The sequence below is a fragment of the Peromyscus maniculatus genome, chromosome 6 (genome assembly GCF_049852395.1).
Source record: "Peromyscus maniculatus bairdii isolate BWxNUB_F1_BW_parent chromosome 6, HU_Pman_BW_mat_3.1, whole genome shotgun sequence".
In the NCBI taxonomy this organism is placed as follows: Eukaryota; Metazoa; Chordata; class Mammalia; order Rodentia; family Cricetidae; genus Peromyscus; species Peromyscus maniculatus.
In genome coordinates, this window is record NC_134857.1 from 81,089,893 (window position 1) to 81,109,361 (window position 19,469).

Genomic DNA, 19,469 nt, shown 5'->3' on the forward strand with positions numbered 1-19,469 from the left:
GATATGGCTCGGCAGTTAAGAACACTTGCTTCTCTTGCAGAGGGCCCAACTTGGGTTGCCAGAACCTACTCAGTGCATCATACTCACCTGGAACTCTAGCTCCAGCAGATCCGATGCCTTCTTCTGGCCTCCTGGGGCCCCGGGCATGCATATGGTATACATTCGTATACACAGGCAAACACTCATATACATTAAAAATAAATATTAGAAAACATCAGGAAAGCAGCTGGGCAAGCAGAACAAGTGATCCAGGAAGCAGTGTTTCTCTATGGTCTCTGCTTCAGTTCTTGCCTCCAGGTTCCTGCCTTGGGCCCCTGCTCTGGCCTCCCTCAACCATGGAATATGATGTGGAAGGAAAGCCCAATGGTCTCTCCCTCCTCCAAGTTGCTTCTGGACATGTTTTATTATAGCAACAGACACCAAATTAGGATATCCTCGTGAGCTAATCATTTATTTTCAGTAAATGCCCGCCTCCAAATTTCTGAGGAGTTTGGGGCAACCTTAGAGGCCAATGAGATGATTTAAATCTGTGTCAGCCACAAGAATTGTCTATACATAGACAGCGGCTTCTCACCCATCTCCATAGAACTCTCGTCCATTGCACACCAGTCGGTCAGGAGCCTCTGGTGGTCAGAATGCCTGGAGAGTTGCATCAGGTCAGGATCAGGACGTAATGTTCTTTGAGCCAGGATGTGTTTGTACATTTGAATACAGATGCTGTTTTTTGCAAATTAAGTTCCATTTAATTACCTTGAATCTTCACTTATGCATGTAACAAACAAGTATTTATTGACTACTGGCTGGATGCAAAGGAAGCCTACCTCTTTGTGATTTTTAAAGTTCTCACTCTTTATTTCCTATGGATGAGAATTCAATCAGTGTTACATTCATCCCATTGGCCACATCATGAATAGGAACTCAAATGACCTGAAGCTGCAGCAGGTCCCCAGGCACGCTGAAGCTGCCTATTTTTAATCACCAAATTCTCTAGAAGATGTGTCAGTGGATTCTCTACCTGCGGGCTCAAGGCCAACACATTAAAATGAATTCCACAACACAATTACCAAACTGAGATATGTCATTATCATTTCATTTCCTCCATAATTGTGCTAATTATGTGGGTTTTTTTTATGAAAAGTAATTTTCCAGATTAACTTCAATGACACTTTCTAAAGAACAGTCACCTTCACTCTGGCTCTGACTGAGTCCCAGTTTCATTGAGAATCTGTATGTATTTTTATTGCCGTCTTTTTAAGGCTAACATTCCTCCCAAATTGAGATGTGCTGACCTTGGCTCTTTACTCTTGAAATAGGTAGATTGTATAAGCAGCGCTCTGATTTGTGTTTATTCCCATTTACTTAGGAACTCGGAGAACATTATTTCTCTGTAGGACAGAGCAGTAAACACTATGAGACCTGTAGTTATGACTGAAATATTCTCCCTTGGACAAAGCTTGCAGATGAGTGTCAAGTCCAGATGTGAGTCAAGGAAGAAGAAGGCAGTTACCATGGTAAAGGGGAATGAAGAGTTATGGGTGGGGGATGTATCTACCAGCTCTACTTTGACAGCCTAAAAAGGGTTTCCCAGAAGGACTACCATCCTCAGGGACTTGAATATGAGCAGAATATAGGTAAGCGGGGTACAGGAGAGCTAAAATGCTAGACAGGAGAAAGATGAGCAGGGTTGGGAAGGCACAGAGTGTGATCATGCAGCCTGTGCAAGCCTGGACCTTCAAATAAACAAAGATAATTGAAAATAAGCCTGAACCTTTAAAGCAGTGTTCAAGAAAAGACAAGGTGGGAAACAGGGGTGCTTGCTATCACACAGTCAAACCTCCTTTGGCCATCTTTCCTAGTTTTCCAAATCTCTCACACAAAAGGCCACACAGGGCAGCTGCTCCCCAAATCCCTTTTCTTCCACACTGTCAAGCCTCAAAAACATCTTCCAGCCCAGCCTGTGTGTGCATGCCTGTTTCCTCGGCCTCTTTTTTCTAGCTGTACTTATTCTTCTATCCATAGCCCTCTGTTCTTTTTTTTATGCAAATCCATCTAGCTTAGTGTCTTTGGCTCTATTTCCCATTCATTACCCTCGGCTCTTTTACAAAGGTCTTGGAGTCAATTAGACAATCCCAAGCCTTAATGAGCTCGAAGTGCCAAGGACATCCTTATGGCTAGAATGTTTGCTTCTGTATTTGAAAAGGAACATGTACTATTTGTTCATGAATCTTTAAATTGAAGAAAGAAAATCAACAAACCATTGGACACAGACAAAACAGACGATGAAGGGAGACAGTGGGAGAGGAAACTGCCAGGCAGGAACAAGAGGCATTCACTGTGTGCCAGGCAGTGCTTGGCACTCAAGCCTGGGCCGGGAAATCTGCAGCTCATTCCAGAGCCCATAGTAACCATGGGAAATTAGTGGCTAGGTGGCAGGTGTATTCGAATTGCACTCTACAAAAGCTATTGCAAGATCAATGCATTGAAAATGTGTGGGATGGAGGCAGACAGGCATGGTGGGAAAATAAATAAGGAAACTGAAAAGTACTGGTGAGAAGTGTCCAAGGCCCATCATGGTGACATCTGTGAGAGTTTCAGAAAGGCTTGTGAGGACCATCTTGAACACTTAAACCAGGCAGGCGTTTGTGTGAAGACTATGCAGAGGTTGGGCAGCACCTCCTGTAGCCTTGACTGTCCTCAGCAGCCAACTCAGCTCCTAGGATGAGACTCTCCACAGTCTCTTCCCCATAGTTCCTTGTATCTGCTCCGAGATCCTCTTGGGCTCCACGCCCATCACCTTAGCTTCACATCCTTCACAGGAACCTCTAAAAATAGTCAGTCATCCTGGGGCACCCTCAAACACAAAGAAGCCCCAGCCTGGGGGGGCTGTAGGATGAACAACTGAAGGAGAGGCCATAGAACAGGGAAGCCGCCATAGTCAATGATCCTCCAGGAGGTCGGATCGAAGGGGTGAGGAGGGAGGCTTCTATCTTGGACCAAAGTACCATTCTTCATTACGATGTAGATAACACTCTGCCCCACCGCTGCCCTTCCCCATGCCTGAGTTTCTCCATCATTCCAAGGAAGATTAAAGCCCCAGTGCATTAGAATTTAACTTTCTTCAGAATTACTACTATTAATTAACAGGAAGTTTAGCTTTGCCTCACTCCTGGCTAGCTAAGAGTAATACCTTACCTGTGGCATTGCCGTTTGCAAATCAAGTTTACACCGTTTGATTTGCTCCTCACAGTAACCCCTCAGAGGCTGTTACCTCTGTTTTCCTGAGAGTCAGAGGAGTCACGTGACTCATTTAAGGTGACCTGGCAGTTACAGAACAAAGCCAGGACTTGAATACTCGTGTTCCACCCTCAACTCCGATGTGTTTTCCTCTTGCTGCCTTTCTGGGTTTGGGTAGATCGTTCTTACAAAAGCTATGAGGCACGGCAGATCTGCTGCAGATAGCAACATGGCTTCCTGCTCTTCCTAGTCATCTTTTTAAAATGCTTTTTGTGTCCTTCTCTACTTGTAATTGATCTGGACATCTCTGTCCAGCTTGCATTGATGAAGAGCTTAGCTGTCAAGGTACCAGAGCTTCACTGGCCTTGGTCCTCCCTGAATCGCAGGCAAACACTTCATCACTGTCAGGACGTTCACCTCGGCTGGAAACATTGGAGAGGATGGGATCCTGAGCTGCACTTTCGAACCTGACATCAAGCTCAACGGCATCGTCATCCAGTGGCTGAAGGAAGGTACCATGGGTTTGGTCCATGAGTTCAAAGAAGGCAAAGATGATTTCTCCCAGCAGCATGAAACGTTCAGAGGCCGGACAGCAGTGTTTGCTGACCAAGTGGTGGTTGGCAATGCTTCCCTGAGACTCAAAAACGTGCAACTCGCAGACGCTGGCACCTACACATGTTACATCCGCACCTCAAAAGGCAAGGGGAATGCAAACCTCGAGTATAAGACTGGAGGTGAGTTGCTTCTGTGGGGTTGGGGGAAAGGGAGGGCCCAGAGACATCCAAGAATAAAGGGCATGAGTTTCTGATGAAATACCATGATATGTTCATAAATGACCAATGTCAGACCCAAACTCTCTCAATTCTGGTAGTAACCATCTTGTTGTTATGCCCAAGACCATACCAACTTCCAAAAGTGACCTACTATAATAATATTGGGACTTGAAATATTGTGTTCTAGCCTCGCACCATCTTTGAATTTCTAAGTGTATTCCCAAAGATTTTCTCCCCTCCCCCCACTCTCTTTGTCTCCCCAGGGTCTCACCTTTATCCCTAGGGATCCTGCAACTCACTATATAGACCAGGTTAGCCTTGAACTCACAGAGATCTGCCGGCCTCTGCCTCCCAGCTACTGGGATTAAAGACATGAAACACCACTCCTAGCTAATGAATGGAGACTCTTTAAGGAAGGCCCTGATGTTGCTGCTAAGAGAAGTAACCACCTGACCTGGGATATTTCTATACTAATTAGGCCCAAGCCCACACCTGAAATGAGTCCCTCCAGAGACTCCTGACAGTGAGCCATTTTAGGAGAGGTCCAAAAGGAGCAAACCAAAGTAATGCTGTCATGCAGACTCAGTATCACCGCCCCAGTGAAACTCACACTTCCTTGCCAACACCATCTAATGAGTGTTTTCTGAAGCTATACACAAGGGATTCAGATAAATGCAATGAAGAGCAGGAAGATGATTAGTAAACAAAAGTGATTGCCCCTCCTTTCACAGTGCTTCCGGTATAGATCTTACGGAAGTGAAGGTCTGCCCAGGGGGAACAGTAAAGAATAACAAACAACATCTTAAGAGAAGTAGAAAGAGAGTGACTGAGGGGTTCCGAGGAAGGGAGAGAGCACACCCAGATGCACATGAGGGAAGGGAGAAGCTGGAAGGGGCCTCGCAGGATGGACATAAAGTGGCCTGTGCTCCCTCATCTAAACTAGTCTTTGTAGGCCGTTCTTTCTTTCTTTTTAAAGAGGGAGCAAAGCCAATACTGCAGGGGTTTTCTTTAATTAATTAATTTATTTTTATTTCATGTGCATTGGTGGTTTGCTATGGGTGTCCAGGGTATTCCCCTGGAACTGGAATTACAGACAGTTGTGAGCTGCCATGTGGGTGCTGGGAATTGAACCCGGGTCCTCTGGAAGAACAGCCAGTGCTCTTAACCGCTGAGCCATCTCTCCAGCCCCTATAGGCCTTTCTTGAACACCTCCTGTGTATATGTAACACTAGAAAGCATAGCCCTCGAGTCAGACCTGGATGAAGACAGAGACCCTAACAACACGAGCTCTCTGAGCCTCAGCTTCTTCATCTTAAGAGGGAGATTAGTGGGCACTACCAACAGTAAGACCAACTGCACAAAGTTCAGTGAAACCCCTAAAGCAGTGAGACAAGAAAACACAGTACTGAATTATGAGTCGGGGTTTAAAGCACACACTTAGATACTTAACGAGGGGATGAAACAAATTCCGTGCAGACAGAAATTCCAAATAACTTGCTTCCCTCTCCCCTTCCAGGAGGTAGAGGTGCCATTTGACAGCCTTCCCACTCAGCTCAGGCAGTGTATGCTGGAGAAGTGAAGTCAACTTCCAAAGGCACCTAACACGTATTCCCTCACATCATCCAAACTTGGGTGTGGAGAGTCCGTGCCTTCTAGCATGCCATGTTGATGGGAGAATGGTCTTCCTCTCCAAAACCCACAACCTGACTCAAATCATGAGAAGAACATCCCATATGTCCCAAGAGAAAGGCGCCCTACACAATACCTGACTAGCACTTAAAACTGTTAGAGCCATAAAAAGTATGGGAAGACTGAGAAAATGCCACAGTCCATACGAACTTGAGGTGGCGCAGTGATTTAAAACATGCTGGTGTACAAGATGAGAATCTAGAACAACAACAGCAAAAACAGTGTTCATGGAAATGGGTAAAATACAAATAAAGCCTGGAGTTTAACAGTAATACTGGTTTCTCTATTTGACAGCACAATGACTATTTACGAGGCTACATTGGAGGAAAATGAGTGAGAAACTTATAGGAATTCTCCCTTACTGGATACTGTCTTTGAAACTTTCATGTAAATCTAAAATTGTTCACATAATGAAATCTATTTATAAGCTAACTTCAAAAAATTGGTAAATTAGGACAGCCTGGAAAGATAGCTCAGTGGCTAAGAGCACTGGCTATTCTTCCAGAGGACTTGGACTTCGTTCCCAACATGCACATGGCAGCTCACAACCATCTGTAATTCCAGCTTCAGGGGATCTGATGCCCTCTTCTGGCCTCTACAGGCACTGTATGCACATGGTGCATATACACACATGCAGACAAATACTCAAATACAATAAAATAAAAATAAATACACCTTTTTAAGAAATTATAAACAAGCAATGGTGGCACATGCCTTTAATCCAAGCACTCAGGAGGCAGAGGCAGGCAAATATCTTGAGTTTCAGGCCAGCCTGGTCTACAGAGGGAGCTCCAGGACAGTCAGAACTACACAGAGAAACTCCGTCTTGAAAAACAAAAAACAAAAAAAGAAAGAGGGAAAGAAATTAGTAAAATAATTCCAAAATTTAGAAGTTTTAACATAGGTATAATAACAGATAACTATAGGATTATTTTGATGATCAAATAAAGTAATGCCTGGGATATACTTCTAGCACAAAGTATACTCTCACGACTTAGTTTCCCACACTGCCTCCCATGAACATGTCCCCAACAAGTTCCAAGCATGTGCATCATATCCCCCTTGCTATGGCAGATCCATGGTGAGTTCAAGGCCAGAGTGGGCTACATGAGACTGTCTCAGAAACAAACAAACACACACACAACAGCGAGGGATAGGTTTCCTTTCCTTCTCATTCAGCACCAGCCTAGCCCTGAGCAAAGAAGCAGCTGAATGGCTTAATAAATGACTGACTGACTACCCAGGGGCCTGGTGAGATGGCTCGGCAGGAAATGGTCCTTGATATCAAGCCTGTGTTTGATCCTGTGTCTTAGTTACTGTTCAGTTTCTCTGAATAGACACCATGACCAAGGCATCTACGGGAGAAAGAGTTTATTTGGGACTTACGGTGTCAGAGGGCGAGTCTATGATCATCACAATAGGGAGCATGGCAGCAGGCTAGCAGACATGGCACTGGGAACCATAGCTGGGAGCTTACATCTGATTCACAAGCATGAGGCAGAGAGAGAGGGGGCTCTAAGTTGGAATGGTGTAAGCATGTGAAACCTCAAAGCCCACCCCCAGTGGCACACCTCCTCCAACAAGGCCACACCTTCTAGTCCTTCTAAAACAGTTCCACCAACCTGGACTATGAGCTTATGGCGGCTCTCCACATTCAAATAACCCCATCATATAAAGACTGGAGAGGAGAACCAGCTCTACAGAACTATCTTCCAAGCTCCACAGGTGTGCTGTGGCCCATGTACCCTTACAATCAAAATCATCACCATCAACACCATCATTACAACAATTTTTAAAAGTATTAACTGTGAACTGCCATTTTGGCATAATAATAAGCCCAGACCCTTCCACACATATTTATTTATATATTTGTTTGTTTGCTTGTTCGTCTCTCGTGTATTACATCTATTCCTCTCCCTCCTCTCCTCCCAGGCCCTCCCTACTGCCTTCTCTCTCCCCCAGATCAAATCTTCCTCCGTTTCCCTTCAGAAAAGAGAAAGCCTCTCGGGATTATCAACCAAACGTAACAAGTTACGTTAGACTAGGCACAGCCCCCCTCACATCATAGCTGGACAAGGTGACCCAGTAGGAGAAAAGGGTCCCAAAAGCAGGCAACAGAGTCAGAGACAGCCCCCTCCCACTATGGGGAGGCCCTCAAGCGCACCAAGGAACAGAACCATAACGTATTGTGTCACTCTGTCTTGTTGGAGGAGAAGGAATGTCTTCATTTCCAGATGTTACTTTAATGAGTGGCATTTCTTAGAATAAAATCAACAGCTGCCACTCTATCATAGATATAGGTATCTGTTATAGATATCAGAGCTATAGTTTCTACCCAAGCAAAGTCCAGATCCCCATGGCGACAAGGCCTGTGCGTAGGCTTCTGTGGTGACTGGGGAATCTGTTATGCTGTTTGTTTCTTTCTTCTTCCTCTTCCCTCTTTGTCTTAAAACATTGAATTCAGAAGCCTTCTGAGGTTTGGCCCTTTTATCCTAAGGGAATAGACTTTTTTTTCTTTCTCCTTTTTTTTCCTAAAATCTATCATAACACTGATGTACATGAAACTTGGGCCCCTGGAGTTTGTGGTACTGGCCGAAGGGACACAATGTATAGTGATGATCTGAGCAAATCATTATTTATTTATGCCCACAACATAATGGGCCATACACAAACATCACCCTGGGGAATCCCTCAGTCACTTAAGTGATAGTAATGATTGTGGTTGGTTTTTGGTTTTGGTTTTGGTTTTGCTGGGGTTTTTGGTTTTTCAAGACAGGGTTTCTCTGTGTAACAGCTCTGGCTGTTCTAGAACTCACTTTGTAGACCCAGCTGGCCTCGAACTCACAGAGATCTGCCTGCCTCTGCCTCACAAGTGCTGGGATTATAAGCATGTGCCACCACCACCCGGCTGATTGTTTTTAAGTCCTAGCACTATAAGGCTGTTTGTCTTTCCTTGACATTTGTCCTTTTTGACTTTTGACCCTGCAGCCTTCAGTGTGCCAGAGATAAATGTGGACTATAATGCCAGTTCAGAGAGTTTGCGCTGTGAGGCTCCTCGGTGGTTCCCCCAGCCCACAGTGGCCTGGGCATCTCAAATTGACCAAGGAGCCAACTTCTCAGAAGTCTCCAACACCAGCTTTGAGTTGAACTCTGAGAATGTGACCATGAAGGTTGTATCTGTGCTCTACAATGTCACAATCAACAACACATACTCCTGCATGATCGAGAACAGCATTGCCAAAGCCACAGGGGACATCAAAGTGACAGGTGGGTTTCCTGAGGCTTCCCGCCCCCTGTGCTGCTGGAGATGAAACCCAGGATCTGGGGGTACTAGTCAAGCACTCTGTTCCTAAAGCATGCCTCCCCATGTTTTTCACATGTATTATTAGAGAGAAAATAATATGTCAATTAAATATGTCAATTTACCTAATGTGTACCAGGACACGAGAATCTCTAGTCTTCTAGATCCTCTAGAGCAGGGGTTAACCTGTGGGTTGTGACCCCTTTGAGACTGGAATTACAGGTGTGCTGCGATGCTCACCCACCTTTATGTAGGCTTCTGGTGGTCGCAACTCCTCATGCTCTCATAGCAAGCATCTTTAACCACGGATCCATTTCTCCAGCCCCCCGAGTTTTGAGTTTGAAAATAAGCATATGAGAAGGAGCGTTTTTTTCCAATTATGTTATTCAAATGACCAAAACGCTCATCAAAATGTGCTTCACGACATCAGTCATGAGAAGAAGGCTAAGTGAAACAGCAGGAAGCTAATCTCCTCAGACCCCAGGCCCATTGAGATGGTCATCGGCACACCACCAAAAAACAAAACAAAACAAAAAAACCAACGCACAGAATTTACGAGGGTTGGCGAGGAGGTAGAGGAACTGGACTACTCATACACTGGTACAATCAACAGAAAATGGCAAGCTCTAAAAACAGCCTAGCCATGTGATCTGACAATCATACTTTTAGATATAGAAAAAAAAATCAAAGAAAAGTCTTAAATAAGTATTTGTATGCTCATAGCAATAGTAATACTATTCATAATAGTCAAGAAAATTGAAGCCTGAAATGTCCATTGATGACATAGATAGCAAATGTATAAAATGTATACAATACATTAAATGCACACAATGAAATACTAGTCAGCCTGGACAGTTGTTCAACAAGTATATATTTTGTGCCAAGTGTATTCATAGCTCTTTTCAACCCCATGAGATACTTAGATAAATGGCACAAGTATCATTAACAAGTTAATCCCGGTATTAATATGGGGCCTCTAAGAAAGAGTTGTTAATTGTGACTAGATCAGAGCAGTAGGGCAGCAGAGCTCAAGACAGGTTATACAGAAGGAGAAAGCTGTTGCACGAATCCTAATTGGTCTTAATAAAAACCTGGAGCCAGACATCACGGTGAAAGCTGAAAGATCAGAGAAACAGAGCAGCCACCTCTTACCTCACCAACTCCTCAGCCTGAAAGAGCCAGAGTTCCTGTCTCCTCATACCTTAGATTCCTTTCTCTGCCCAGCCATATCACTTCCTGTCTCAACCTTACTAGTGCTGGGATTAAAGGCATGAGATCCCAAGTGCTGGAAATAAAGGTGTGTGCCACCACTGCCTGGCTCTGTTTCTCTTTTAGACTGGATTAATCTCATGTAGCCCATGTGGCTTTGAACTCACAGAAATCCAGATGGATCTCTGCCTCTGCCTCCTGAGTGCTAGGATTAAAGGTGTGTGCCACCACTGCCTGGCCTCTATGTTTAATCTAGTGGCTTGTTCTGTTCTCTGATCTTCAGGCAAATTTTAATTGTTCAAAAGATCACCACAGAAAGTAAATGGCTTTGAGATATTAAGAAGATATTACCCATCACATGTAGGCTTGAGAAGCTACATTCCTATCCCATGTATTTCATCCTATGAGGCAGGATCCCTGTGTGTATAACCATCTTTCTTCCTCTTACACTCTCCCCTAGAGAAGTACCTCAGAGGCTGGACATACAGAGTCTGGCTCCTTTCCCTTTCTCCTCGGTCACTACCATGAAGGGCATATTCTGCTCTGTTCTCTAAGTCAACAGTGTTTTAGGGGCAGGATCTGTCCCAGAAGACAGAAGCCTGCCACACTATGGTTCTGCCTGCCTCAGGGCAAGAGTCCAGGCTGCAGCCTACCTGCTTCCTACAAAGTGTCGCCCTTCATCACTAGGTTTTTAAGCAGTAAAGGTGTTATTCGGGTCCTTCTGCATGCCTTGCTTCTGTCCTCCTTTTCCTTGGCTCAGTCCTGAACTGAGGAGAGGATGTTATTTATTGGACTCCTCTGAAACCCGACAATATGGGGCTGGAGAGATGGCTCAGTGGTTAGGAACACGTACTACTCTCACAGGGCACCCAAATTCAGGCCCAGCACCCACATGGGGTAGCTCACAACCACCTGAAACTCTAGCTCTGGGGGATCCAACATCCAATTCTAGATCCTTCAGGAGCTTCACTCACACCTGCAGATACCCACAGCAGATATATACACATAAAAATAGAATAAATCTCTCAAAAAAAAAAAAAACCCAGTAATAGGTATTAAAAAAATGTTTACTGACAGGTGGTGGTGGCACACAACTTTAAATCCCAGCAGAGGTAGGCAGATCTCTGTGAGTTTGAGGCCAGCCTGGTCTACAGAGTGAGTTCCAGGACAGTCAAGGCTGTTATACAAAGAAACCCCTGTCTCAAAAAAAAAAACAAAGACCAAAAACAAAACTTTACTGAATAATTATGTTTTTAACTGACATATTTGGTAACAACAATAAATCCAGATGTGAAACTTTAGACAGAATTAAGCTGAAGAGCTACATGTGTAAGTGAGGGTCGTGGAAGAAAAGGCCATTAGGCTGAGTGGGCTCACTACATTTGCTGTGTTTGCGGCTGACACTTGAGTGACCAGGCGCCAGGCTCCGTTTTAAGTCACTCAGGAATCCGTGTAATAATCCCGGGAAGTGGGCCGTTCTTATTTTAGCTTTCTTTGTAGAGGAAGAAATTGGAGCAAATGTGTATTGATTTACTTTCTGAAGTTACACACCTAATGAGTGACAGGAACTGGAATAGCTAACATGAAATTGGATTGTCTGGGAAGAAAACGGCAGAAGATGAAATTGGGAAAAGCATGTCGAGCATCGAGGCGCTGGCTTGGGTCCCTTGGTTTGCTGCTGTTTCTCACAGTAGCCTTCACTGGCGTGGTTTCTCATCTGGCTGTGTCCTCGCTGAATGGACCGCAGAACGGACCTTGCTCCATAGAAAGGGGAACCTCTGAGTTGATTCTAGCAGGGGGGGAGGAAAACCAAACTGCCCTTGTTAGCAACAGATTGCTCGATTTTTTTCCAGCGGTTCTTTCCTCGTGACGAGAAGGGGACACCCAGCGTCTTCTCTGTGGCTCTGAACTTTGTTTCTCTCTTTTCACAGATTCGGAGGTCAAAAGGCGGAGTCAGCTGCAGCTGCTGAACTCGGGGCCTTCCCCACGGGTTTCCTCCGTCTGTTTGGTCCTCCGGCCACTCCTAGCTCTCTCCACTTACCTGATGCTAAGATGAGGGGCCTTGGCCACACAAAAGCACGCAAAGTTACTGGTACAACAGGTGAGATAAAGCACGGAGGGCCTGCCGGATGGTTGTAGCCTGTGCCCTTAACTGCTGGGCCATTTCCCCAGCCTGGACCTGGTAGGAAACAAGAATAGAACCGCGGTCATCATCAGCCACAGGAAGAAACATGCACTGGGTTAGGGAGGGCCTTTCTACCAGCACCGTGAAAGGCAAGGGTTTGATAGAGTCTAGTCCTAACCAAGAGCAGAATCCTGAGTAACGGGGATGAAAACCAAGTCCACACAATTCAACTATGTGTGCAAATCCATTTGCTGAGTCACTAATGAATGCAAAAAATACCTTTTCAAAGCGAGAGCTCTTAGCCCTAACTAATTGCCCCAGACTTCACTGATATTTACAAAGCATAATGAAAGGCATGTAATTGCTGGGTATGGGATCTTTTTCCCACCCCACCCTAGCCTGTCCACCTTAGGTCCAGGTGACTCACCAGCTGGCCTCCCGCTGAGATGTGTTCTCTGGCTCCAATTACTAATAGGGCATTTCCATCTAAGTATTCTACTACAAGTAAAAAACTGAGCTGTGGAGTTCCAGTCGGCACTCCCACGTGAACTCTAAGGCATTCCCACGTGAACTCTAAGGCATTCCCACATGGCCTGACTCTCCATCTGGAGGGGGGGGGGTTCCGACTGTCCTCTGTCCTTCACGTCAGCGAGTTGCCATGGACCCTACCTACAGCATTTCCTCCAAGTTGTCTCTCAGACTGATCCCAATACAGTTTTTTTTTTTAAAAGGGAAAGTAGGAATTTTTTTTTGGGGGGGGGTTTCGAGACAGGGTTTCTCTGTGTAGCTTTGCACCTTTCCTGGAACTCATTTGGTAGCCCAGGCTGGCCTCGAACTCACAGAGATCCGCCTGCCTCTGCCTCCCGAGTGCTGGGATTAAAGGCATGCGCCACCACCTTTTAAAAAGATTTATTTATTTATTATGTATACAGAGGAGGGCACCAGATCTCATTACAGATGGTTATGAGCCACCATGTGGTTGCTGGGAATTGAACTCAGGACCTCTGGAAGAGCAGCCAGTGCTCTAAACCTCTGAGCCATCTCTCCAGCCCCCCAATACAGTTTTTAACCATCTTATACCCAAGTTAATTCTAATTTATTTTATCTTCTGTACATGGGTGTTTGGGCCATGTCTATGTACTGTGTGTGCTTGGTGCCTACAGAGACCAGAAAAGTGTATCGGATCCCCTGGAATTAGAGTTAGACAGGTGTGAGCTGCCATGTGGGTTCTGGGAATCAAACCTTGATCCTCTGGGAGAGCAGCCAGAGCTCTTAACCACTGTGCCCTCTCTCCAGCCCTAGACTAATTCTCTCCCTGTTACAGGTGATAGGAAACTAGTTACCAGAATGAAAATATTCCAACACTATTTCACCTCGGTGTCTTCTTCCTCACACAGAATAATGAGTCTCCATCAGAGCTATTGTCTTTGGATGAGCAATCAGAGTCCTTTAACTTTTTTCTCTCAAATATCCCTCTGCCTCCAACACACACACACACACACACGCACACGCACACGCACACGCACACGCACACGCACACGCACACACACACACACACACACACACACACACACACCTTCTGGTTTTTCTCTCTCCTCCCTGCCCCTTCTGGGAAATTTATTCGACAGCAATTCATATCCATGACTTCCTTTATCCATTTCAGGGAAGTGCTTAAGGTCCCTTTCCTGGGGGCCCTTGAATCCCACACCCACCTGCTGTGTATAGGGTGCATTCTACACTCGATCTACTATCTAAGTAAGGCACGTGTATGCCTTGCCTAGATAGTTAAGATCTGGAGGCAGGCAGAGATCTGTTCAGTTTTTCTTCTCTTCCCTCTCTTGTTCTCTAAGCTCTTAAGACTGTACAGTATAAAAAGTGGATTCTTGGTAAGGAAACCTGCCAGCTCCCGTCACTTCTGATCCCATGGTTTTCTGCAGAAAGAGACTCCCCCAAGGGACTGTCCCTTAGGGACTTCACATATGGAAAGGGTAACTCTGTCTTCCCCCTTGATCCCTGCTTCCACTATAAATGAGTCTTTCAATAAGCAGCAACTGGATAAAATGACCTATAGAATATACTTTATCCATCCTCCCTCATATTCCCTTAGAGCAATAATTTTTAGCTTTTTTAAAAAAGTCATGTCATACATGTAAAAGATGATGTTCACATATAGTACACATCGAGTTACATACATACTCAGTTACCACTTTGTTCTCTATAGAAAGTAACTTTCCTTCTGGAAGAATAACTTTAAACCAAACAGATTTTTTTCTTGAGGAGATTTTGGTTTTTGGTTTTGTTGGTTTCTAGAGTACAGTAGATTTCTAAAGTACAGGGACGGATCATTATTTGAGACACACACTATTATTGGCCATGGTGTTTTAGGTCACACGCTCTCTGGCTGGGCGTAGAGGCATACAGTACAGTGTCTTCCAACCTCATCCCAGGAACCTGTCCATCCTTCATCTCTCGGTTTCTATTTGTTCTCAGGACCTGCTTCTCTCCTGAGACTATAGCTGGATGGTCCTCCTTTAGTATAAAATTGAAGCCATCACCTTCCTGCAGCAGCCCATAGACTCCAGAAGAATAAGCCTGTGTCAAAACAGGAAGTACACTCACACAGAGGCAGAGGGAGGAGGGCTCTGGGTTCTCAGGAAACATTAGCCGAGTGCCTCTCATGATGTCTTACTGCTGTTCTTTTCAGAATCCCAGGAATCCACAGAAATATTTTCCACAACATATGACCTAGTTTTGTATTTCTGGGAGAAAATGAATTCATGTCTAGAAGTCTGGAGTGAACAGACAGGAATAAGATGAAAAAAAGAAAACAAAAGCAACCCACAGATGCCTCCGATAGGAACAAGATGGACCTAGACAATAATTCAACTGAACTAGAGTGTGGTAAAAGTGCTATTACAATGTGTAGGGTGGGTGTTTTCCCATGTCTCAGGGACCTCCCCTTACCCACCAGCTCCCGGGGAGTGAGAGGATGGGTTATAATGTTGCTCTGAAAGTTCCTGGTTTTGATCACCATATATTCGTTTTATATTCAGCACATTAAATATAGTGTACACTGTGAGAAGCAGCTAATCAACCACCACTTCACAACTCAGAGGTGGCAGCATCTGAGTGACAGGCCCAGTGATTCACTTCTCATTAGGATGCTTTCAAAAGTGCTTTGGCTTCTCCTCCTACCTGACAAATGCCAAAGATGTAGGGAGGGTGATCATAATTTCAGGGCAAACAAAATAGTCGAGTGAAGCTGATTTTCCAAATAATCTGAATAACTTCTCTCTCGAGCAAACAAATGCAACTTATTTCTCAGATGATTTGTGAATGGCCCAGGATAGGGACTCTCCTCATCCTGCTGTGTGGCCTTATGTCATCATAAGGTTTGAAGTTTCTATCCTGCATGGATAGCTGTGACCTCAGCTTCTTCTATCCTCTGAGCACCGGGAGTGAAGTGGGGTGATTTTCCCTTTTCTTATCTTTCATGTGACATTTGGCAAAGTAGAGAGACTAATTGCCACAACTAAAGGAAGAGGGAGAGCAGGGTTACTGGTGTCTAGAGGAAAGAGCTCAGAGATTATGTTCAACATCCTGCAACAGACAGGGCATGTCCCGCTGAGAAAGACTTTATCCAACTCCAAATGCCAACCCATCAAGGTTAGGAAAGTCTGAACTGGAACAGAAAAGATCCAGAAAAAGGTGAGTGCAGGCAAGCCCATTTGCTTCTGACAGTGGGCATTGACTTGTCTCTGGCTACTGTTCAGAGAGCCAGATCTCTGCATTGTGTGACATCCTTCAGTGAACAGTTGGCAAGCCATGTGGGAAATTCTCCCCGGGATCATCTTCAGCTCACTGTACTGCTGCGGTCCACTCCCGTCATCCTGTGCTACACAGTAAGTTTGGTTGAAATGCTGCCTGATTTCCATTTCAAGTTGCCTGGCTCTGGCTTTTTAGACCTCATGATCACGTCTGGACAAAACACAAGGCAACAAAAGTGGATCTTCCTTGAAATGCACAGACTTCTGGGCTTTGGGAGTTCTGTTTGTTTTTAGGGTGCTAGAGATCAAACCACTGAGCTACACCCCAGCCTACACAGATACTTCTAAAAGAAAATAGGGTAATGCCCTTTGAAATGAAGACTTGAGGAATGAGGCTTGGATGGACAGAACACGTTCTGCCAACCCCCTCCCCACACTCATGTGTTGACCACTGCCTCCCTGGACTTTGAATCATGATATCTGTATTTTGTTACGGAAATCTTGAGACCATTCAGAAGAATTATTAAATGCACATCCCCTACGGCTGTCTGCCTGGTCTGTCACAGAAAGTGAAAACAGGGAGATGGGTGAAAAAGCCGTAGGACATGTTCTAAAGACTAACACCTCCCACAGATAACAGGCCTTCCACAAATGTTAGCTGGTTAAATGGGAAAGGATGGGAATCTGTATGGGCTGAGTGTCCGGGTTAGTTACTTAAGGAAATTCCTACAGGCTTGTACCAGCCTAATCTGTTTCTATCAGGGAAAACAGTCATGGCTCTTGATTTGAGATAGATAAGTTCAGGGGTGGGCACACACACACACACACACACACACACACACACACACACACACACACACACACACACCAACTGCACTAGCGTCACAAAAGACAACTCCTTTTTCTTGACATGGGGGTCTCTCTCTATAGCTCTGGCTCTCCTGGAACTTACTGTATAGACCAGGCTGGCCTCGAACTCACAGAGATCTGCTTGCCTCTGCCTCTCAAGTGCTGGAATTAAAGGTGTGCACCACTATTCCAAGCAAGACAACTCTTACTATTGAGGAATTGCCAAGTTTTAGGTCTAGAAGAACCTCAAAATCATCTTTTCTAGCCTCTTTGTTATTCATATAAAGATCCAGGGGCCTACGGTAAAGTTCAGGTCACCAGCCAGCCTCAGGTTACATACTTTCTACTGCACACTGGTGGAAAAATAATATCCATGGAGGGCAAATTTCCAAGGGACTCTAAGATCTGCTCCCTTTTTGAATTCCCAGCTGGGTCCCAACATACCTTATGTAGGAAAGGATGATTCCCAGCTGGGTCCCAGCATACCTTATGTAGGAAAGGATGATTCCCAGCTGGGTCCCAGCATACCTTATGTAGGAAAGGATGATTCCCAGCTGGGTCCCAGCATACCTTATGTAGGAAAGGACTATTCCCAGCTGGGTCCCAGCATACCTTATGTAGGAAAGGACTTTCTGTCGCTGTGACTAAAGAACAAAGGGAGTCAGAGGAGAAAGGACACATAGTGTTCAATTTGAGGGGTCTTAGTACATGGCTGGTTGGCACCATTGCTCTGGGCCTGTGGGGATTTGAGTTTGTTGCAGGGAGCACACAGTGAAACGAAGCAACTCACCTCATGGTGACTGAAGCAGAGAAAGACACAGGCAAGTGACTCTTCAAGGTCACACTTCCAAGGCCTGAATTCCTCTCTCGGTCCTACCTCCTAAGACTTCACTACCTCTCCTGTGACCCTTCAAGGTCACACTTCCAAGGCCCTGAATTCCTCTCTCAGTCCTACCTCCTAAGGCTTCACTACCTCTCCTGTGACCCTTCAAGGTCACACTTCCAAGGGCCTGAATTCCTCCCTCCATCCTACCTCCTAAGGCTTCACTGCCTCTACTGGCTCCAAAGCACATGGACCTTTGCTTATATTTCAGAAACAGAGGCCAAAGGTGAATCAAATTGTGGAAGTATAAACACCCCTTTGGTCTTGTCCACATGCAAACGCACATGCAGTAGACAATGGATATGTACACCCCAAACCAGAATATGGTGTAGACCACAAACACCTATAACTGTTCAGACCCAAGTGTTGTAAAGCCAAACACACTTAAATGAGTAAACATTTCCACCTTCAAAGCAAATCATGAGGGTTGAGTTTGGAAATCAAATGGCCTCAAAGACTCATATGTAGAAGGTATGGTCCCCAGCAGGTAGCACTACTGAGTGGTGATTAGACCCTAAGGAGGCTAACTCTATCATTGATCATCTATTGATGTGTTAGAACTGAATGGGATATTAGGAGCTAGGACCTAGTTGGAGGAGGTAGATCCTGGGGAGCCTGACCTTATAGGGTATATTCTACCCCTCGTTCCTTCCTGTCTCGCTATCTCTGCATTCTGCTGTGAGGTCAGCTGTGATGTTTGACCAGTCACAGGCTCAAAGCATTAGGGCCTGGAGCTGGAGAGATGCCTCAGCAGTTATGAGCACTGGCTGCTCTTCCAGAGAACCTGGATTTAATTCTCAGCACCCACAGGGTGGTAACTCAGTCCCAGGGGGTCTGATGACTTCTTCTGGTCTCTGTGTGCACTGGGCCTACATTCAGTGCGTAGACATACATGCAGGCAAAATGTCCACAAAAAATAATACTTAAAAACAAATCACTGATTTTGGGCCACTCAGATGGCTCAGTGGTAAAGAGACTTCTGGCAAACCCAGGAATCTGAGTTCAATCCCTGGGACCCACATGGTAGAAGGACAAGTAGCAAGTTGTCTTTCGACCTCCATGCACATACCTTGGAACATGCCCAGGTATACATACAAACACACAAACAAACAAATTGACAAATTGAATTTTAAGACAAGACTAAGTGACCATGGACTGAACTGTCTGAAATGAGTCAAAATAAATCTTTCCTCTTCTTAAAATGTTTATGTCAAAAATGATTTTGTTACAGTGGTTGACCAACAATGTGAACTGGCAACCATTCTGAGGTTGCAAGAAGACTTACTTTAAGTGCGTAATGACTGAAATGTGTGCGGGCTGTAATAAGGCCTTTGTATAATCAGGCCTTTGCCGGGGTTCTGCCCATGACACCTGTAATTCCCACAGTCCCCTAACCACGCCCCAGAGCATGAGATGAGCTAATTCAGGCTGTCTTGTTTTGTGCCTGAACTGCTTTTGCTGAATCATTCCCGTAAGTTTCAATGTGGAAGTCGTCACTAGAGATAAACAGACTGTTCTTCTTCCATTTTTAAGTTTCACCTCCCCTCAAGGACCAGCAAAAGCTCTTTCTTCATGATCCAGAGCAGTGTGACACATGGTCATCTGACCCTCTTCTTTTGTTGGCCTGTATAATTTAGCA

General features: G+C 45.1%; 1 protein-coding gene and 1 long non-coding RNA gene across 2 annotated transcripts in view; one reads left to right on the forward strand and one right to left on the reverse strand.

Moving 5' to 3' along the window:
- Positions 1-16,641, forward strand: part of Vtcn1 (V-set domain containing T cell activation inhibitor 1) — a 65,296-nt gene extending 48,655 nt beyond the window's left edge. The window contains exons 3-6 of the mRNA XM_076574720.1: positions 3,621-3,968; positions 8,685-8,963; positions 12,138-12,307; positions 15,036-16,641. Coding sequence (XP_076430835.1) covers positions 3,621-3,968; positions 8,685-8,963; positions 12,138-12,262 — 752 coding nt within the window. The 3' untranslated portion in view covers positions 12,263-12,307; positions 15,036-16,641. The remainder of the gene's footprint in view (positions 1-3,620; positions 3,969-8,684; positions 8,964-12,137; positions 12,308-15,035) is intronic.
- Positions 12,253-19,469, reverse strand: part of LOC121830263 (uncharacterized) — a 32,421-nt gene continuing 25,204 nt past the window's right edge. Inside the window, exon 5 of the long non-coding RNA XR_013052269.1 lies at positions 12,253-12,385. This is a non-coding gene — a long non-coding RNA (uncharacterized LOC121830263). The remainder of the gene's footprint in view (positions 12,386-19,469) is intronic.